The sequence below is a fragment of the Macaca thibetana genome, chromosome 8 (assembly GCF_024542745.1).
Source record: "Macaca thibetana thibetana isolate TM-01 chromosome 8, ASM2454274v1, whole genome shotgun sequence".
In the NCBI taxonomy this organism is placed as follows: domain Eukaryota; kingdom Metazoa; phylum Chordata; class Mammalia; order Primates; family Cercopithecidae; genus Macaca; species Macaca thibetana.
The window spans coordinates 85,542,435-85,565,449 of record NC_065585.1 but is presented as its reverse complement, the minus strand read 5'-3'; the positions used below and the strand labels follow the sequence as shown (position 1 = coordinate 85,565,449).

General features: G+C 40.2%; 1 protein-coding gene, 1 long non-coding RNA gene and 1 other non-coding gene across 3 annotated transcripts in view; 1 reads left to right on the top strand and 2 right to left on the bottom strand.

The window, feature by feature from the left end:
* TOX (thymocyte selection associated high mobility group box) overlaps positions 1 to 4,929 on the bottom strand; it is a 313,432-nt gene extending 308,503 nt beyond the window's left edge. Inside the window, exon 1 of the mRNA XM_050802262.1 lies at positions 4,534 to 4,929. Within this exon, the coding sequence (XP_050658219.1) occupies positions 4,534 to 4,635 (102 nt within the window). The 5' untranslated portion in view covers positions 4,636 to 4,929. The remainder of the gene's footprint in view (positions 1 to 4,533) is intronic.
* On the top strand, positions 4,855 to 6,895 carry LOC126961688 (uncharacterized). The gene is made up of 2 exons (XR_007728391.1): positions 4,855 to 4,953; positions 5,609 to 6,895. It is a non-coding gene; the product is annotated as an uncharacterized LOC126961688 (long non-coding RNA).
* Positions 6,896 to 22,201: 15,306 nt separating this feature from the next.
* On the bottom strand, positions 22,202 to 22,331 carry LOC126961925 (small nucleolar RNA SNORA51). The gene has a single exon (XR_007728505.1). It is a non-coding gene; the product is annotated as a small nucleolar RNA SNORA51 (small nucleolar RNA).
* Positions 22,332 to 23,015: the final 684 nt, after the last annotated feature.

The window sequence follows — 23,015 nt, the reverse complement described above, 5'->3', positions numbered from 1 at the left end:
ATTGAATTTGCAATATTGAAATAACCCACACAGTCAACATAGCTACATTTGAAGCTTTTGTATAATATCTGATTTAGTGGCCAAAAACCATGATTGCTTGGTTTATGCTCTTTCTTACATAGGTATTTATTTAAAACATATTTAACAACCTCAAAACTTCTGAAAAGTGCCAGCTGATAAAACTCCCAGGGGAATTTTAATTATATATATGATGTATGAAGTATCAACTATGAATTTCCCAAAGTCCTAGAAGTTATGGAGGTGGATGGAGAACTAATCAAGCATAATGCTCTAAACTTATAACCCTCCCTTCTTTTCACTCTTTCTCCCCATACTCCTCTTCATCTACTCCTCCTCCCATCCTCTTCCTTTTTCTTACATTTACTGTTCAAAATAGGAATAATGACTCCTTCTTAATGTGCTTGCAAATCTTGTATTTTTGATGTGATGAGTATTGCCACATTAAAGTATAACACATAATACATTCTAAATAGGAAAATAAGCTCAAAGGAGATTTTGCAGAGACTGTAATGAATCTTGTTATTTTTAAAAGTTATCAAATGTCTAATGTTTGCCCTGACATTTTCAAGCAGAGTTCATCACAAATGGGTCCTTCCTTGTGCGTTTTCACGAAAAAGAACATATGCACTGTCCTTCCTCATTTCAATGATAAAAGCTGAATATTCCAAATGCCCATTATTCTTCACTCTGTATATCACCAGCATGAAGCATGGGTTTGTGTTTTGGACTTCCCTGTTTCTAAATCAACCAAAGAAAGATTCAGGACATGATTCCATAAAGGCAACCACTGAGAACAGTGAAGCCCATTATTTCTCCTCCCACTGCAGGCTGAGGTCACCATCCCTGTCATTAGCCATGTCATAACATAATTGTATTACTACTCCTTATGTGGGCAGATACTGAGCAATAACTGAACACATCACATCGTTGTAAAAATGAAAAAGTACCACTTCTTTGTCCTATCTTAGCATAAAACCAGTGAAAACAATCTTTGGAAATGACGCTGCACTAAGAAACTGAAAAGAACTGTTATTACTCTGTAGGTATATATTTAAACTGATGATCTGACATCTTTAACTAGAATAGAAAATAAGACTATATCACTACAGAACTCCAATTGTAAGCTCATTTAATCCAATTTATTTTGGTAGCATTCAGCTCAATTAAGGGATACAATGTTACTTCAAATAGTCTAATTAGATGAAACTCCACTATGGTACTCATCTTTCAATGTCTGAAATACAACCATGCTTTAGGTTGCAAGAGGTGAATACTGCTAACTCCAGCCTCCATGTGTCTGTCCAGTCTATGAGCTACACTGCTATTTCCAATACTGACCTACATACAGCAACATGCCACCCATTCTGGCTGTTTGTACAAGAGATGCCTCACACACTTGCCTTAACCAACATCATACGCATTGTTCCCACAATGGGCTGTGTGAAAATGGAGGCCACTTTGCATAGTGATATGTTCATAACGCATATTAGTCTTACAATAGAGCAATACTAGATTAAACCGTGTCCAAAAATGCCTCCTCCAGAGTTTATTAACTGAAAAATGGAAGTGGTGTTTTGGCAATCTATAGAGCAGCAGTGCCGGAAAGTGTCAGCAGAGGAAAACAATCACATTTTAGTTTAGAAAGCTTCAGGAAGAGAATATTCATTTTCTCCATTAGAGTCTCTTCTGACACTGAAAACAATGTCACTGGGAAACTGTAGCTACAGTTGTAGGATTCTAAAGCACAGATAGATACTGGTTCCGCTGGGATTTAGCACACCAACTTTAAATAGCAAAGTGTTGACAGGTTTAAAATAAAGATAATAAGTAATTTATGATCTTATCACTCTATTAAAAACAAATCACCTGACAAACTGACTGCTATTTGTAATAAACTACATATTCATTACGCCTCCGAAGGAAGCAAGATTTACTTTGCAGTATTGTTCTTTTGGGGATGTCTGATCCAACTTGTTTTAATAAATGTAGGCACAGATTTCTTACTTCGCCTTTTCCAAACTTCTGTCCTTCTTCCATTTCCCTGCAAATCCACTCATGTCATTGCAAAAACAAATGCTAGTTGACTGCATTATGCACAACTACAATTGTAGAGCTGGACAGAAATTTTGTACCAATGCTAATCACGGTGGAGTGAAAAAACTCAAGTGCCTGGGCTTTGTGGGGCCTAGAAAACTATCCAGTACATTTAATATAATCAGGGACCAGTGACAAATATATCTGATGGACTGCTACATAGAGATGGGCCAGAGATGTCCCTGGAGAAACATTTCCATGAAGTCTTCTTCTACTATTAGAAACATATCTTATGACTTTGCATTTTAAAAATCTATTATTCTCTGGATAAGTTAAATAGAAGACCCGCAACTAGTCTATAGAAAGGGTGCCTCATTTGCATTTAAAAAGAACAGTTTGCTTCTTATACACGGGGTGACTTAAAAGGAACTTCAATGAGCTAGTAAAGAAATTCTGAATACTTTCTAAATTAATTTATTCAATTCACAGTACAACTCACTAAAATTATTTAAAGCACTTAATTGGAAAATGATTTAATATATTGAAGTAATTCCTGATTTTTCCAAAGCATTTAACTTTTAAATTAAATCTGACCCTACTTATCACAAGAACGAGGAGTGAAATGTGTATCCAAGTCATTAACTTCTTTTGGGGGCCTAAAATCACTGATAAACTTAATAAGATTTGTCCAGTTTCATTGCCAAAATAGTTCTGAGCTTTTGGTTCCGGTAACTACAGTGGAATATATCTTTACTCTCCAAGATAGGGCTGCAACTTTATTATTTTTTATTAGCAATACTGTTGGTGTCATAAGCAAAACAAAACGTAACACGATACTTGAGTGTACAGACAAAACAGATTTTAGACTAAAAGAACTATGTCACCAGCAAATAATGAAACTTCATCACACAAACTCCTCTGCGCTCGCCAAAGTTCCCCGTACCTTTCAACTTGTCCCTAGCTGAAGGGCTCCCTGTACAATGGAAGCCCTTCTGCCTTGCTCAAGACTGGATGTCCCTCTTTTCTAACTTGCCTAAACACCATCGGCACACAGCACAGTCCTTTGAGTGGGTCTCACACTGGACACAGCACCGAGGAGCTTCTCCACGGGGAAGTGTGTGTGTGAGAGCCTGACTGTGTGTCAACACTGTCCACGACTCGGAGCTGCGACTCGGTCGCGTGGTGGGGAGTCCAGGGGCTGAGAAGGCAGAGCACTAAGTATCTCTGCATCAGGTAAAAAAGCTGTTTGGTGACGACTCGCCACCAGGCAAATGTTGGCAGTCCCAACGATTTTTCCTGTGTAATACACCGAGGGTCGCCATGGATGTGCCTGCAGGGGCGGTGAGTATCAGGCGGATTTATCACCAAGCGGGAGCTGGGCATCTAAAAGGCCCGCCCCGCGTTTTAGAGACCTCAATTCTCTCTGCCAACGTACATCCAACGGGACTGCTTAGACACGAACAGCTAGCCCTAGGCGGGGGCAGTCGTGCCCTGCGACCACTTTGGGGGACCGGTCCCTGAGTGTCCTCCCTCTCGGGGATGAGAGAGTTCGAGAAGCCGGGAGAGTAACCCCCTCCCTCGTACCCCCTGACTGTCCTATAGGTGGACCCAGCCGAACTCCGCAGCAGCCCGGGCCAGCGCCCCACCTCCGGGTCACCGGCAGGATCCGCCTCTCCCCGGGCCCCCGCGGCCCTGGCACCCGAGGTCAGCGGGCCGTGGGTACAACTCAGCAGCGGACCCTGCTCCAGCCCCATGCCGAGTGCGGGAGCTTTGGACTTGAACGCGACGTGCTCGCTCGGCTCCAAACAAACTTGCAATTTCCGCGCGCACCCCTAAAACAGGAGCTGTTCTCCAAACCGTGACCCAGCTACCCCGCTGTGCTGTGGCCCGCGGACCTGTGTCCGAACCCGGGCTCGGCTGCTGAAACCGGTTTGGGAAAACAAAAGAGTCGTGGGGCAGTTTTCCCTATGGGGGGCAGGGGCGCCTCCCGGGTCCCTGCACCCCGACTCCCGGTTGCTCCCTGGCAACTACTCCGGAGAAGGGAAGTGGTGCCACGAGCTCCCACTGCCCGGGAGAGGGAGGGAGAGAGAAGGGGCAACTGGGAAATAAACTGAATTCTCTTACTCTGCCTCCGTTCCTGGACCCCAGACACACCCCCAAAGTATTCCACGGTTTTCTCTTATTATTTTTTTAAACGCCCCCCGGCAAACCTAGGCAGGGATCCTTAGTCGCGAACAGCAGGAAGAAAAGAATCCGAGCAAATCGTGTCACTTTCCGCACAATCGCGGTGTTTGGCAAGCCCCCGGAGCTACTCCACAATATTTACTACCCAAGCGCACGCAGGCTGCAGCGGGCTGCGAGCCGAGCGCGCCCGGGACCGGCCTCCGCCAAGCCGGCCCCGCCGCGGCCCGGCCACCGCCGCCCCCCTCCCGGGATCAAGCAGCAAGAACACGGTGGAAACAAAAGCAGAGCGTTCACCTTGTTGCAATAGTAGGGGTCCAGGCAGGGAGAAGGTCCCAGACAGGGAGCGTCGGGCGCAGCGGCGGGCTGGGCTGGAGGTGGATAAAATCTTACGTCCATTTCACTCTCACATCAAGCAACTCCTTTTCTTTTTCCTTTTTTTTTAAAAAAGTGTTCAGCAAAACAAGCTTAGACGGAACAGAGTGAGGTGTCTGGGCTCAGGAGTAAAAGAAACACCTTCCTTCCCTCACATCCGTTTGTGGTTTGTTTAAGAAGAAGAGGAGAAAAAAAAAAAAAAAAAGAGAGGGGGGAAAAGCGCTCAACTCTCCCCCAAGCCGCGGCGCGCACCCGTCGGCGCCGAGCGCGCAGCCTGCTCCACCGCCGCCTCTCGGTCCCGCCGCCGCCGCCGCCGCCGCTGCAGCCGCCGCCGCCGGGCAGGTAACTTCATGCGCTCATTGTCCCCCCCGCCCGCCCCCCCATCTCCGCCTCCCGCGCCCCTCGCAGCCCGGCACACGCGCTCGGGCTCTAGGTACTGGGCGTTTTATTGGAGACTGAGTTGCTCTGCGTGTAGTTTATTTTCTCCACCTTGGAGGCCCGGGATGTGGGGGTTGGGGGAAATTCAGAGGGGACAGGGCGGGAGGGGGACGAGCGTCCCGGGCCGGGCGGGGTAGGGAGCGCTGCCGGACGCTGGCTGCTCACGGCCCAATGGCTGCTTTTCGGAGCCGAAGGCCGGGGACTGGAGAAAGGAGGAGCGGAGAAGGAGAAGGAGGAGAGCACGGCCCGGCTGGGACAGAAGCGGTGGGACCCTGGGAGGCCTCCGCTGTGCCCGTGCCGCGCTCCTCGGGGCCAGCGCGTCGCACACAAAGGGGCTGGCGAGCCAGAGCTACCGGCGGCCTCGGGGTACCGTGGGGAGCGCGCAGCGAGGGGGCGCTGTGGCGCACCCCGCCCCGCAGCCCCGGAGCCCCGCCCCCGGCCCGCCCCGGCCCCACCCCACTCCCACCGCCCCCTCCGCGGCCGTCCCCACTCCAATCTCCGCGACCCCCACACTGTCCCTCGGCTATTCCCCACCCCTGTCACTGTGCTTGGCCCGTAGTGGAGGTGACTTTCCTGCGCAGCGCCGCTCCTGAGGGCCGAGAACCCACAGGGAGTGCGACCCCTCTGCACGCTGTGAGTGAGCAATGTCCGAGGGACTCGAGCCGATCGAAGGTTGAGGAGCCGCTCGCCTGGGAGTGGACGGCCTGGAAGAGCCGCCCCTCTTTGGTTTCTCTCTCCCGCCCTCCGAGATTCGTGCCCCACTGGACGGTTTGCGAAGGCTGAGGCTGCCTTGGGGACTCACAAAAGGCCACAGGGGTGATTCGATGTGTAAATAGGGAAACAATCATCAGCACACAATCCGGCTAAAGGGATAACATATGAGTTTGCTTGTTGCCCCTCATGGGATTCTTCTCTTTTTATAGAAGGACGCCCTATAGTGCTCTTGGCGGTCCACGAAAAAGTTGGAGTCCGCCTCCCCATTTCTCCGGTCGGTGAGTGGCAGGAGGAAATCGCCAATCATGTTTTCCCGCTTTGCCTCCCCAACTCGGAAACTTGCAACTTGCAGTGTCCTGGAGGTTGGGGCAGTTTGGGGTCTCTTGGCTGCTGTCCAACAGATTTATCTCTAAGGGCAGTGTCCTGGATGGGAGGTCCAAGTAGGAATGGGCGACATTTACCTCCCTCTCCGGGAGCAGCCCTGCACACTAGGGCCCAAAATTCTGCAAGAGAGCTTGGAAGTTCTTCATCCGTTCCACTTGTTTTGCTACTCCACACACCCTTCTAGAACATGTCGATTGCCAACTGCTCTTCGTAACTTTTCCATAAGTGTCTCTTCCCGTGTATTTCAGAGCACTAGGCAAATACAAGCAGAGAGACCCGGAAAAAAAAATTATGAAGACAGCATTAATGATAAAATTAACGTGGCTGAGTGGATTGTCAATGCAAGTGCCTTTACTAACTCTTTGTTAAGTTTTGCTTTGTACTCCTTACATCCTCTTTCTCTTAAGCCATTGTTTTAATTTCTTCTCGTTATCATTTTTAAAAGTAGCAAATACAGTTTTCTTCCTACCTTCACGATTGACATGGTGGAGGTTGGGTTGCAAAGAGGAAACAGTAAGAAAAAATAATTCTTCTATACATTCACAAGTCTTTCAAGGCACAAAATAAAAGTAAGAAACAGAAAATGTGTCCTTTCTCCTGATAAAGGTCTTTATAATGAAATTTAAATGAAGTTTTGTGTTTCATAACATCAGCTTTCCGAATACTATTGTAGATACTAAAATGTGCCTATATGTATTTCCTTCCACAATAATAATAGTAATAATAAACTTTTTAGATTCAAATTAAACATTTCTCAGCTTAAATTTCTATCCTCAATCCAACATTTATTATATCAAAACTTGATTTTTAAAAATAAAAGTTTCTTGGAATTCATCATTTATGTCTGTTTCATGGCCTTGTGAACATCAGGAAGATGAAATGAAATGGTTCAAGACTGGAATGCCATTATCTGCATCTTGACACCTGGGAGATAATGATGTCTCCTGCTTTGCTCTACAGACCTACCACTTTTCTCTGCTTTAAAGGAAAATCCAAACGCAGGAGACCTGTGCATTCCTCTACATAATCAAGAGTCTGGTTTCTTCCACAGGAGTGTATGGAGTCAAAGTGGTATTCTGTACATGGCATGGTGTGATAGGTGGGAATATGAGCTACTGGGGGGAAAAGTTCCTTCTTCTAGCCACTTATACAAAGAGAGGCCATCTCAGTGTAATCTGAAAAAATGCTCACTTTATAATGCTGTATCCAAGGCCCATCATAAACTAAATGGATGTATTTCTACTAAAAGTTGGGGAAAGTTGAATAGCTAAACCCCTGAATAAATGTTCTTAATTTAGAAAATAAAATAATAGAGTGTCATTGTAATACTTTTCAGTTCCTGGACATTCAACTCCACGTCATGGATAAATAAAATAGTTATTTGTCCATTCATTCATTCATTTGTACATTAACAGACAGAGTGGTGAAAAACACTAATGCTATGTGTTATTTACAGGTTTAAAATACAAAAACAAATTATTTAAAATGATTCTTGCTCTAGATGTAGTCTTTTTTTTTTTTTTTTTTTGGAGACGGAGTCTTGCTCTGTTGCCCAGGCTGGAGTGCAGTGGCCAGATCTCAGCTCACTGCAAGCTCCGCCTCTCGGGTTCAGGCCATTCTCCTGCCTCAGCCTCCCGATTAGCTGGGACTACAGGCGCCCGCCGCCTCACCCGGCTAGTTTTTTGTATTTTTTAGTAGAGACGGGGTTTCACCGTTTTAGCCAGGATGGTCTCGATCTCCTGACCTCGTGATCCGCCCGTCTCGGCCTCCCAAAGTGCTGGGATTACAGGCTTGAGCCACCGCGCCCGGCTAGATGTAGTCTTTCAGAGCAGTATTTTCCAACCTCCTCTGGTCAGTGAAGTCATCTTAGCAGTTTCGAAAAATACTCATGCCAGAGCCCCACCCACATAGATTTGGATTCAGTTCTTTTGGGTAGGGCCTGAGCATAGGAATTTTTAAAAGCTCTCCAGTGGCTTTAATTTTCAGAAAAGATTGAGAATCACTGGCCTAAAAGGAAAGATAAGGCAGTCTAGAAGGAAAGAGTCTAAGGACAAAGGAAATGTTAAAAGCATGAAATTATAGTAGATAGGCTGGGTTGTCATTTTGTCTTGGTCCCCATAAGAGAACATTGAGGATCACCACTCCCAGAACCCCATCACCTACACTGCATTTTAGAGATGGAGTTGGCAATTTGCCCATTTACTCTTAGTAAACTTGCATGACTTGTAAAGGTCCAGGTTATAGTTTATTCATCTGACCTAGGAACTTTATGTACTCTATTTACCAGAAAATGAGTGCCTGTAAACAAAACGTCTCTTTACTAGTGCTGATGTAATACTATCAGTACCTACTTGTGAAATGTCTACTATGTCATGGACCTGGTCCTAATTTCTTTGCATTGAATTTCACTGTCTTATTTAATTTTCCAGATTACTTTGGAAAGCCTCATCAGTAATTACAGACCACACGGAGCATTTGATTTTGTTGCCTCAACATTGCCCATCTTCATTTTAATTATAGTTTCACTAATTGCTGTTTTCAAATTTATACTTGTTTTCAGTGACCACATTTTATGTCTACTGATTCTTTGTATTATGTAGGTTAAGTTCTAAATCTTGTAGTAACGTCTCCAAATCACATATAGAGTGCGTTACTTTGGGGAAAATAGCTTTTAGACAGTTAATCTTATCTGTGATTTACAAGAGTCTTATAAAAATTATTCAACAAACCATAGTACTTCCTGGCAGGTATTCTTTGCTAGATTTTGGAGTTAGTTTTTCTTCAGGGGTTGAAGCCCTCTTTAGATGCACATGAGAATGAAATATTATATAGAGGGGTTGATTTTGAAATGCCAGATATTAAAACTAAAATCAAAGCCTGCCAAATTGTATAACTAAATTAATATTTAGCCCTTCACTGGCCTTTCTGACTTAACGGGCTAGTTTTCCAGTGACAGCTGATGTCACAATATTTCTAGGGAAAAGGAAGCCTCATTCTTTTAAAATACGATTCATTTTATACCTCATATGGCCCACCTAGGATTTTAAGGCCTCATTAGACATGTGTATACCCAATGAGGTTACAGGGTGAAGTAGCTATTTGTTTCCTTAGAATCTAGCCAATCTTGAGTGCTACACATTTTAGATTCAAAAGGATATCATTAATGGTTTTGATGGGAAATGTTTACATGTTCTCAATTTACCAGTTAGTATTTACTGTTGTCCAGGGTTACTTAACATTTTTCTAAAGTAATTTAAATATAAAATGGAATGATATGCAATAAGTAATATCTTTCAATGGAAGAACGCAGAGTACTGAAGTTTATTTCCTGGGGAGACTAGTGAGAAATGACTAGATTGTAACTCTTTCAACCAGAAAATAAAGGATTTCAGAATGATGAGGAAAGTTTGAAGGAAATGATACAGGTCCACAGATAGCTCACATGGTACTAAATGACTCATAAAATGCAGTATTTTTTACATAATTTGGGAAGTGTGCCATGCTTGTACATCTCACCATTGAGTGTGGTACAGTACTTTGATCTTCAACAATATACAACATTTGTGACATAATAGCTATAATAGGACTATTCAGCTATTTTACACGGCAATAATCCAGTCCTCTCTCATCAGGATAAACTGTGAGGACAAATCCTTTCAAAATCAGAATTAGTTCCTTGTAGAAAAGTGAGGCTACAATTATCCCTTAAATAGGAGCAGCTGCAACATGGTATCGGCCTGGAGCGTGGCAGTGAAGTGTTTTTCCAATGCAATTAAATGGATTTTTTAATGCAAACTAATATTCTATAAAAAGTCAATTGGTAGGGGAGTAGGTGTGGAATTGCTGAGATGAAAGAAACAATCATTTTGCTTACCTGAGTTAATATTCCTGCCTTTAGTAAATGATATTTTGGTGAGAATGGATAATCAAGGCTCATATTTTCCTGTGAAGTGGGGCCCAAAAGAGAACCAGAATAATACAAAGGAAAGATAATTCTGGTTTATTTCTACACTCTATGTCTTATTTTGAAATGGATTCACAGCCATATTTTGATATTGTTTTTCAAAAAGGTATAATGAGTGAACAGTAACATTTCAATTTAAACAGCAAAGGTAATACTGGGGTGGAAAAATATAAAGAGAGCTCACAGGACCTATATTAGTCAGTGCCCACATCCAGAATGAGACAAAGAGGAATGGGAACTTAAATTTCTTACCGCAGAGATGATTAAAGGATCAGAAAATAAGACCTTTAAGAAAGATTAAAGGACCTGTCTAGGGAGAACAATACTGAGAGGCAATGTAAGTCTTCAAATCATATATATCCAGAGCTGTTTCACAAGCAACAGGGAAAGAAAACCTCCACTGAAGATACACCATGAGGAATTGGATTGTAATACTAGAACATGGAGAACTCAGCCCACACGAAAAGAATTTTTCCTAGCGTAAGCTTAAATGTATTGCCAAAGGAGAGGTGTCGGCTGTCAGTAGGACTGATTTAAAAATCTCTGCAACCAAAGTTTGTGAAGTCACCTGCGCATTCACTGACACCCTTCTTGAGTATGCTTTCCTTACATAAGATCGAGTAGGCTGAGAGTTTGAACTTAGCCCCGATTATCTAAAAGACATGTACTCATAAATTTTCGATAACGTATAGAGAAGTTTAGCCAGATGTGAGCTAAATAATATCTTACGGTTCTTTGAAGTCAACAAATGCTTCTCTTTATATTATGACTTGTTGATGAAAATTTTCAAGGACTTTCGTTACACACAAAAATAACACATCTGATTTTGCAGGCAAAATGTAAGATATGACAAAACTAAAAAGCAAAATAACTAATACATTTTTAGAGTGTTACGTTTGTAAAAGGATAGTCTCACATGATAGGGATGGTGTTTTGGATGACCTCAGAGCCAAAGATAAAAAAAAAAGGAGTCCTCCTGCCTTACTGTCATATATTTTAATGCATATCATTCACTAAGTCAAAATTCACACATTTTTAAGACAACAAGAAATACGCAAGACTCCCAATCAGACTGATGGCTGTTGCTGAATTCTGGATTCTCCCATGAAATCTTCCAGGGTTGAGCAGGTAAATGTGACTCTGCACCCTCCCCTTACCCGATCTCCCCCAGGAATAGGTACTATTTCCTTCCACTAAAAATCCACTTATGCTTGACGTTTATATAATGTGATTAGCTATCTACTCATGTATTGTTTTAATGTTTCCATTTTATACCTAATGGCTTTTGAATATGTCTGTCTCTATTAATATGTTTGATACTGATTATAGGCTCCTAGAAGGAAGGGGCAGAATCTCTTTGAACCCGACTTTGAATCTCTTCAATAGGATATATGACCCCCATGTATCATCAGTTCCTTAAATATTACTCTTTCCAAGAAGACAAATGCTTCTGAATTGTGTTTCTCCCAAATTCAATTCACTTGTTGAAGCTCCAACTCTGACGTGATGGTATCTGGAGATGGGCCTTTGAAAATTAGGTATAGATGAGGTTCATGAGGATGAGGCCACCAGGGTGGAATTAGAGCCCTTATAAGAAAAGACACCAGAAAGATTGCCCTCTCTCTCCCTGACATGTGAAAACACAGAAGGTGGCCGTCTACAAGCCAGGAAGAGGGCCCACCCCAGAAACACGTGATGCTGACAACTTGATCTTGGATTTTCAGGCTCCAGGACTGTGGGAAAATAAATTCCTGTGACTTCCAGCCTCCAGGACAGTGAGATAAATAAATTTTCCCAGTCTATGGTATTTTGTTATAACAGCCCAAGCTAAGACAACAACTTAGCAATTTTTTTCTTAGTCTCAACCAGAGTTAATTTAGGATGCTACTGATGCAGATTCAAGGTGTAATAGTATATAATCACTTCCATTGCATTAAGAGAGCTTAGGAAGAGTTACAATAGTCTTATATTCCCTATGTTGTCTCATCTGTATTGTTATAGTTCAATATCACCTTTAGTTAAAGAAACCATCATTAAGAGTCCTCTGTATGTAAGGTGCTGTGAGTAACAATATATGTTAGTTGCTGTTGATCCTCCTTTTCTTCCCCTTCCCTTTTCCGCTCTTGGCTGCTTTACTCATTTATGTTTTCTGTGTCGCCTTTATACACCTTTGTAATGCCTAGATTAGAAATTAGTCAGAGAATGAACAGAGAAAATAACACTTAAGCCAAGAGAAGAGTATGAACCAAGTCGGAGAGGCTTCAAAAACAAAAGTTTGGAACAACCAGATCAATTGAGTATTTGCTATAATTTTTAAGGTGTTGAGGTGGAAGTAGGAAAAGGACAGATGGAGGAGAGCCGTGAGAGGAGACGGAGGAGGTTCTGATCATTCAGTGTTGTCCTTCTAACTGAAGAGCTGGAACTCTCTGTTAGGGAGTCTTGAAGAGCTTTAATATAGAACCTAACTTTGATATATTTGTATTATAATATTTTATGAACAATGGGATTTTTCACACCCTATTTTCATTACAGTAAGGTTTCCATAAGCAATTACAGGAACTACTGACTACGGAAAGAGAGAGCAGATACTACTTTTCCCAAAATTCTATAAATCTGCTTTAGTAGCTATTAAATGTAAATATACCTAGAAAAATATTAAATTGAGTATTGTTACCCTCTGTAATTTATCTCTTTAGCTTCATATTTTTCCAGCCTCAAAATCCCCTTCCTCTCAACCCCAACCTCAGTATCTTAAAATATAGCAAACTACTTAAACAGGACCACAGCCCCTAAATTGCAACTCTAAATTCAAAAAGTTCTGAAAACTTAAAGTTGTGTCATGACACATTGGTAGCAAAACCCAGAGGCATCATCTAATCTGAACTGACAAAAGCCTCTTTAGAATTTGTTGATCCTACTCAATGTATGTTCATATGTTTTATTGCAGAAATATTACTGTTCCATTATGTGATACTACCTCAAATCTCACATTAAATGTGGTTTATGTAATATTCTGTAAAACTTTTCAAAAGTTAAAAAGATGTTTATTTCAAAACACATTTGTCCGTTGGGTGTCAAGTAAGAGATTATGGACCTGTACTTGTAGTAAGCTAAACTCACTGTGACTTATTTTGAAACAGAGGAATAATTCACCTACAATAAAACCATTGATGTTAAATGTACAAATTTGATAAGTTTTAAGAAATGTATGCATTTGTGGACCACTGCTACAATCACAATGCAAAAAAACTGCATCTTTTCACAAAGTTTTCCTGAATCCCTTTGCAGTCAATCCTCCCCCAGTCTTCAATCCCCAGAAACCACTGACCTGATTTTTGTCCCTCTAGTTTTGTCTTTTCCAAAATGTTCTATAAATCTAACCATTCAATATATGAACTTTTATGTCTGGTTTTTTTCCTTAGAATAATGTGTTTGAAATTCATCTATGTTGTCATATCCATCAGTAGTTGCTCCTTTTTGTTACTATTGGACTATCGGTATAACACAATGTTGTTTATTCATTCACTGGTTGAGGAGCATGTAGGCTCTTTCCTGTTTTAATTATTATGAATAAAGCAGCTATAAAAATCCAAGTATAAACACTTATATGGACATATGTTTCCATTTCTTTTAAGTAAATATCTAGGAATGTGACTGCTAGATTGTATGGTAAATGCATGTTAATTTACAAGAAACTGCCAAGTTGATTTCCGAAGTGACTGTGCCATCTTTCATTCCTACTAAGAATGTATGAGAGTTTTGGTTGCTCCAAATCCTTGGCACTGCCAGTTTTGTCAAGTTCAGGCATCCTAGTGGATGTATAATGACAAGTCATTTAATATTAGGAAAAGTCTTTTAAAAACGTTTACCTTTTAAAAATTGGGTTGTTTGTCCACTTATTACTGAGTTATGTAAGTTCTTAATATATTCTGGATGTAAGTTCTTTTTCAGAGTCTAGGGGGAAAAGCTACTAGGGCTAATAAATTAGTTAAGAGAGACTATAGAATGTAAGGTCACTATACAAAAATAATTACATTCTATATACTGTGACAAACAATTAGATATTGAAAAATACATCATTTATAGTAGCATCAACAATATGAAACAGGAATAAATTCCACAAAATATATGCAAGACTTGTGCACTAAAAATTACAAAACAATGCTGAAAGAAACTGAAGAAGACCAAGATAAACAGAGACATGCTGTGTTCATTGTATGGGGGCCTCAATATAATTAAGATGTCATTTTGCCCACAAAGATCTACTGAGTCAATGAAGTCTCAATAAAGATCGTAGGCTTTCTTGTTGAAAAAGAAAAGTTTATTTTAAAAAGTTTTTATGAAAATGCAAAGGACCAAAACACTTTGGAAAAGAATAAAGTTGGAAGAATTATACCATTTGGTTTTAAGACTTACTCTAAAGCTACAATAAAGAAAACCACATGCTATTGATGTAAGGATTTATAGACCAATCAAACAGAAGTCCGGAAATAAACCCAAATATACATGGTCAATTGATTTTCAATAAAGATACTTAGGTAATTCAATGGGAAAATGATAGTTTTTCAACATATTCTGCTAGAACTATTGGATATCCATTTGCAAGGTAAACCCTTCCTTCATACCACATACAAAAATTAGCAGAGCACGGATCTGCATTTATGCAAAAATCATAAAACTCACAGAAGAAAATACAGGACCCGGGTTAGACAAAGCTTCTTTAGGACACAAAATGCAATTTATTAAATTGGATTGTAGAAAAATTAAGAACTTGCTTTTCAGAAGACACTGTTAATGAAATGAAAATTCATTCTACAGACTGGGAGAAAACATCTGACAAATGTCTTATAATGCTCATGTTTGCAATATTTCTCTGCCTGGTTTCTGTTATTTCTGTTATTTCCTTTACCTGGTGTGCCCTTTTCCCTGGTCTTGGCTTGAAGAGCTCTTATTTCTCTTGGAGAACGGATAAACTTGGATGTTAGATCCTCATTTTGTTCAGGAAGGCTTCCCAGACCCTCCAGCTCTTCATGTTCTAGGCTACTCTTAGCATCTATCAGACTGTACCTTTCTGATCAATTTGCGGGTGCGTTTTCTATAATAAACAGTTAGTTCATTGAGGGAAAAGACATGTTGTTTATGCTTTCCTGGGTTCTTGGACTGAAGAACACTCACCCTTTCCATATCCCTAACCCCTACCCTGTCCTTTCTCAACTAAAACAATTTTTAATACTGCCTCCCCTTCCGGATAAAGCTCTATATACTTCCATCTTATTGCTGCTAAACTTCTTGAATTCATTCCCTATCTATTCTTCTTCACCAGACCCATTTTTTCTTCAACCCACAGCAGTTTGCAGTTTGGTTTTCTGCTCCTGAACTGCTTTCTATTGAAACTGTTCTAAGATTTCCATTGAATTTCTAACTGTCAGTTTCACTGAGCACTCTTTATTCCTCACCTTACTTGACTTTCTTGGAGCTTTATAAATTGGTTCCCTATTACATTGTGAAGCCTTTGAGCTAAGGGGTCCTGCTTTATTTGTCTTGGTGGATAAACAGCTGGAGCGCATCCATACGAAGAGAACAAACAGGTAGAGAAAGCAGCATGACCAAAAAAAAAAAAAAAAAAAAAAAAAAAAAAAAAAAAAAAAAAAACAGAGAAATAACAGAACTCCGGGGAGCAGGGAGTCATAGAATACCTTCCAGGAGGGAATGGCAGAAATTCATCTGTTCCCTCACTCAGTTAGCCATTCTTTCAACAAACACTACTTGAGTATTCACTTTATGCCAGACACAGTGTTAGACTCCAAGTCCACAGACCCTTTTCTATACCCTCTCCTGTTTGACCATTTGCTTCCATAACTCCAACTCCAACTCATTTTCCAATCCCTCCCAACTTTATGTCACTTTCCTATTTTCTGATTCCCAGGTACATATTTCCAACTGTCTACCGGGTATATCTGGCTGTATCTCTGGAGACACTCAAACTCAGCATAGACACATGCATTTTTTTTCTATAAATTCATGAGTTTTTTTCTATAAATTTATGAGGTACAAGTGCAATTGTGTTACGTGCATAGATTGCATGCTGACCAAGGACTTTAGAGTATCCACGACCTTAATAATGTACATTGTACCCGTTAGGCAATTTCTCATTTATTCCCTGACACATACAATTCTGATAAATCTAATACATGTATTAAGCATTTCCTCCTGGAATATATATCTAGTTTGATAGTAATACTCAATACTCTGCCATGATAATTAACCATGGTTCCCATTTCTCGACTCTCAGGTGGACTATTGCTGGAGTCTCCCATTGGGTCTCCTTGAATATAATCCAGAATCTACACACCCTCTATGACTGTCTAACTAAAAGACAATTTGAACACACCATTGCCCTGCTTAAACACCTGCAACAGCTTTCTGATACTCAAGCACTCCAAACCATTTGTTGTCCTGCAAATAGCCACATATATTTGGCTTTTTTCCAAGCATCTGCTCTTACTGCCTCCTCTGTGTAGGAAAGAAGTCCTCAATACCCTATATTCCCATAATGACTTTTATCACCTTCAAGACCCAATCAAATACAACTTTGGCAAAGCCTTGCTAACTCTCCTTCCCCAATACATACTGTGTATTCTTTCATCATGGTGTTGTAAAGATTTGCTTATAAGCTCTTCTTCCATTCTAGATTATCTAAATCGTCATTATACTCCTAACATCTGGAATAGAAATGAGTACAAAAACTAGTTTTGAAAAGGCAACTATTCTCTGATTTTGATGTGACCAGCTTCTATTAGGTGTTATTTGGGAATAGTGTCATATATTTTATGGTGAATACAGTATTTAAAAAGATTTAGCCACTTCCTTAGCAGTGGTTTATCTCTCCCTCAGAGAAAGCCAGAATGAATTTTTAATAAAATGATTGAAAAGGTACACCAAATCTCCAATGTAATTATTTCAATCCCAGCAAAAAGGTCTTTCAGAGAGGCTGCCACTTGATAAAATGTGATAAAGTTTCAACACATTCTTAAAAATTGTAAATTAATTTATAAACTTGCATTCAAAGTTTAATCTGCTATTTTCACATATGAAAACTCATAAGGTTGCTTCCTATTGATTTAGTATTTTGCATCTAGAGTTTAAATTATAATTTAATCTCTTTCTAGAAGCTTCCAGAGGCACTTGGGGCTTATCAGTGAATGTTGCCCATTTTTACTGCCTTCAGAGTTAGGTAAGGACTCCACACCCCCTGTTCCAGATCTCAACTTAGATCTCTAGGCTTATTTCTCTCAAGTTTGTGTTTCTACTAAAGCAGATCACTTCATATTATGTTAACACTCCCTGAATTTTTATGGCTTCTATGTGTTTGTTCAAGGGCAGCGCCCTGCCTACATGCTACTTCCTCCTGTCATTCTCTAGCCTCTCTTTCCATCTTAACTGCCATTGCCTTTCTGAAATCTCTCTGGCTCCAACCGGAGCTATCACCTTTCTTATTCACTGGAGTGCTTGTTGGTGATCCTTTGATGGGACTTCTTATATTTCTCCCTCCCCTACAGTTTTTTTAATATATATATATATAATATACATATTATATATATAATAAATACATTATATATTTATATATAATATATAAAAATATATAAATTATATATAATATAAATACTATATAATATATAAATTATATATAAATTTATATATTTATATATAATGTATTTATTATATATATTATATATGTATTTATTATATATATTATATATATATTTTTCCCTTTCTTTCTTTTATTTTTAGAGGCAGGATCTCACGGCTCACTGCACTTTGATCTTTTGGGTCCAAGCCATCCTCCCACCTTGGCCTTTCAAGAAGCTGAGACCACAGGTATGCAACACCATGCCCAGCTATTTTTTTTTAATTTTTTAAATTTTGTAGAGATGGGGGTTCTCCATATGTTGCTGAGGCTGGTCTCGAACTCCTGGGTTCAAGGGATCCCACCTTGGCCTCCCAAAGTGCTGCAATTACAGGCATGAGTCACTGCACCTGGCCTCCTTTGTCAACTAGACAAAAAGTTTTACGGGAAGTATCACTATGTCCAGTTCATCTCTGAGGCTCCCACAACGCCCAGAACAACTTGAAAATATCAAGTACTCAATAATTATTTGCTTTGTTGAGTTAAAATAAATTCAAACAGCTTTTTCCTCACTACATGTTAACAAAATAATTATAACAAAGACATACATAATCACAAAAAGTAGTAGAGCCAGGATTTGAATACAGACAGTTTACTCTACTTTAAACTCTTGGACTTGGTTGCCTTGACAGCAGTTAGAATATGTGTTGCAAACTTGTTGGTCCAGCTATGGAGCTTCACTGTAATTGCAAAAACATAAAAATTGTCCTGAAGAGACCTAACATTTTCTCCCTGACAGTGTATGAGAAAAAAAAAAAAGTTTTTATTATGACATTAGTTTCAAGGAGTAGGAACATACATAAGAGCATTCCTTTCATGAATTAATGATGATCTTTATCATCTATTTTCTAGTTTAAATCTTTCAGAATGTATAGATACAAACTTATAAACATGTAGACATAATCAAACTTACTATTTGCTATTAGAGTGAGTGTCCCCAATTTGAAGACCTAGACAATCTCTGAAATCTACCCAACCTGGGCATAAATACAAATTGTGCTTTTGGTCAGGCTTTGGGAAGTGAATCTGCCTTTCTGATCCTCAATGTCCTAATCTATAAGACAAGGATGCTATTAAGAGTGCAATGCATAACTTATGATAGGAAGATCCACAAGCGGCTCAAAAGTGGCAAGGATGTACTGTATTAAAAGCCAAAGATGTAGGAATTGAAATAAGCTTGGTTTGGTGATCAGATCCTTATTCTGGGCCTTTGGGCTTCAACAAGCAGGAGGAAGTAAGGGCATAGCAAAACATTCTTCAGTGTTGGGATTTGAAATTCACTAAGGGAGTGTGAAAATAACGTTGACTTCATTGGTCCCCACATAAAGTAACCACTTGTTCTAATTGGAAGCATTATGTTTATTCATTTATAGAATATGAGAAAGAACTGAGTGAACCAATGACGTAGCACAGAATTTTCCATTTGCATTTTGGGATATATTTGAACCTATTTTTAGGTAGTGTCTGGGGTTTTTCTGGGGCAAAGAAAGTAGAAAGTCTCTTTTACATTGTCCTTTAATAGCAGGATCAAAATTTTCCTGAATTATCTGTGATTTTTCCTTATGTGCAGATGAGTTTACTGTTTTTACCATTTGGTATTTCCAGTCAACGTGCTAATCTCCACCATCATCTTGATCAAGAATCCCCTTCCAGCTCCACATCTCTCTGTTAAGAATACCTTAAGTAAGTGGGAAACAAGTGTACAGTTTCTTTTCTAAAATATTTTGAGATTTTGAAGTTCTGGCAAGATCCAGAGGCTACAGATGAGATTGAATAATACTCATTGCCAAGTGATCAGACACAAAGACTTGTACGGAAATTGAAAAATACCAACCAGGTTGACCGTTGCTTTGTGATCCTTCATGGGCTGCTAAGGGTGAAGCACACCAACATGGCACATGTATACATATGTAACAAACCTGCATGTTGTGCACATGTACCCTAGAACTTAAAGTATAAAAAAAAATAGAGTGCAATGCATACCTTATGGTAGGGAGACCTACAAAGGTGAATGATTCTAATATTTATTGAGCACTAATAGTAGGCACTGGTTTAAGCTCCTTAAATGTATTAACCCAGCCAGGCACAGTGGCTCACACCTGTAATCCCAGCTACTCAAGGAGGCTGAGACAGGAGAATCGCTTGAACTCGGGAGGCAGAGGTTGCAGTGAGCCTAGATCATCCAATTTCACTCCAGGATGGGCAACAGAGCAAGACTCCATCTCAAAAACAACAACAACAAAAAATGTGTTATCCCATTACTCCATGAGGTGGACTCTACTGTTAATCCCAGTTCCTTGGAGAACTTGGAGCACAGAAGTGGTTCAGTCCCACAGCAGGTAAGTGCTGGCAGTAATTCTAGCCCTGGCTGCTTCTGCAGGTACCTGCTTCTCCACTATGCGAAGCTACTTTTTCACAGGCGTGGCTGAAGTGACTCAGGGTGACTTCAGAGCACATGGTCGCGTGTGCATGTAATATGCTGAGTCCGTCTGAGTGATGTGGCAAGGCCCAAGGAAATCTAGCAGGACTGGTGAGGGCCGAGGTTCATCATCTACCTGTGCAGGTCCTGGGTTAGGGTGTTTGCATTTGGGAGAAAGTGTGACCAAGAGGCCAGAGTTGTGCTCCTGCCACCGTGCTGAGGCTGCTCTGCTCTGAGCTTTTCTTGAAAGCCTGAGGGTAGATCAACTTTCCCTTTACTCTTTGTCTAATACTTTTGCAGCCCATCCCCTCACCATACTATCCATAAACATCAGCAGTCAAATAAAAAAAAGAATACTTCTGAGGCTGCCATTTAAGATCCTGTGGGGCTGGGAGGTCTAATAAACATGTCTAGAATACCAGATTTTTTTTTGGCCAACTTCGTTTCAAGATGCTCCATAACCTCTCCTTTTTTTGTGAAGTCTTTCTTCACCTCCTTGCCCCAGATGTAGTGTTTGTTCTTCTTGTATGATGTTTTCCATATGCATCCTTCTCAACCAACCAAAAGTGTATACTCTTGAGAACAGGGATTCTTTTATTTTTCTTTTGTTTTTTTGAAACAAGGTCTCACTCTGTTACCCAGGTTGAAGTACAGTGCCTTACCTCAATCACAGCTCACTACAGACTTGAACTCCTGAGCTTAAGTGATCTTCCCACCTCAGCCTCTCAACTAGCTGGAACTACAGATGTGCACCACCATGCCTGGTCAATTTTTTTATGTCTTATAGAGACAGGGTTTCACTATGTTGCCCAGGCTGGTCTTGAACTTCTGGGCTCAAGGATCTTCCTGCCTCAACCTCCTGAAGTGTTGGGATTGCAGGCATGAGCCACCACCACTGGCCTCAGAGAACAAGCATTTTGACTTTTGGATCACGGTATGACTTGCAGCATACAGCATAGCATCTAAAAAGTAGAAGCTTATTATGAAATAGAAAAATGTGAAACATCTGTAAATCAAACCATTTCATAAACCAAGTCAAGTCAAAATACAAATGACAGATTGGGAGAAAACCTTTGCAACTTGTATAACAGTGTATTGTGATTCGTAATATATAAACAATTTCTTTAAATTAAAAAACTTATTTAAAAAATGGATAAATGACAGCTATTTTACCAAAGGTGAAATGCAAATAAGTGAATAGTCAGTAACATGTGGAAAAATTCTAATACTCACTAGAAATTGAGAAAGTGTAAGTGAAATCACTGCCCCCCTAATATTTTAAACATATAGGCAAAAACTTAAAAAAGATTTACTTCTAGAGAAGAAAAGAAATGAGGGAGGAGAAACATTTATGTACAACGGGTAGTTGGGAAAGGGTGTGAAAGAGTTTGAAATCACATGTTTTATGTGTAATTGTGTGTAGTGTATTAGTCTGCTAGGGCTGCCATAACAAAGTACCATTGACTTAGTGACTTTAACGACAGAAATGTATTTTCTCACAGCTCTGGAGACCGAAGGTCTGATATCAAGGTGTCTGCAGGCCTGCTTTCCTCTGAGGTCTCTCTCCTTGGCTGGTAGATGGCTTTCTTCTCTCTGTGTCTTCACATGATCTTCCCTCTATGCCTGTGTCCTAATCTGTTTCTAGAAAGACACCAGTTATATTGGATTAGGGCCCACGCCAACAAACTCATTTTAATTTCTGTGTCCCTTTAAAGACCTTGTTTCCAGATATGGTTATATTTTGAGGTAGTGGGGGGTAGAACTTCAACATATAAAGTTTGGGAAGACACAATTCAGCTCATAACACATAGGAATATACATAGATAAACACATACTTAATAAACAGGTAGGTGCGTGTTACAGAAACAAAGCAAGTAGGATAAACTCCAAATTGTTAGCAATGTTTACCTCTAGGTCTGGGATGGAATGGATAGATAATATTTGATTCCTTTTCCAATTTTAAAAGGTCTGGAACGATGGCCTTCCATATTTCCCTATTCACAATATAGACGAGGCGCAGGGCCCGGGGCTGAAATGCATATGGGGTAGGTTTATTTCCTTCTCTTTCTGCACAGTCAGTGTAAGAACACAGCTGTGTTAAATACCAGGAGGCCGTTCTGGGATTATTATTTGTTCCTTGTTCCTTTTTGAGCTTTTCAGGATTTTCAAATAATAATAACAATAATAACAGTAATAACGATAATAGAAATATCGTGTACAGAAAACATATCATCATCAGAGGCACGCACTACCCAGATGCTAGCCAATACTGCTTCTACTCTTGTGCAAACAAGAAAGCTGTATTTCCCAGCCTTCCATGTAGTTAGTCAGATTGGATGATTTGACTGAATTTTGACCAAAGTAACATAGGTGGAAGAAAATATGCCACTTCAAGTCTTGGCCTTAAAACATCTCTTGTTATCTTCCTTAGTTTGCTCCCTTTCTTCTTGACAGCTTATTGAATAAGAGGACCTAGTGAGGGAACTCTGAGCCCATTCTCTGAGGTGGCAGAGGCACATGGTAGAAAAAGCTGGGGTTCCTGAGTCACCACATGGGGTAGATCCAAGATAGTCTGATTTATATCTGACTTTGTGTTAAGTCACTGTGTTTTACGGTTATCTGTTCCAGCAAGTAACATTAATTACTATGACAAATATATCGCCAATACTAGTTCCTTTCTATAAAGTAAATATCATCCATTAAAATGAAATATGTACACACCCTTCCAACTAGAAATTACTCTTCTAGGAAACAAAGCTTTACAATTAAAACCATGAGTATACAAACATGTGCTTGTA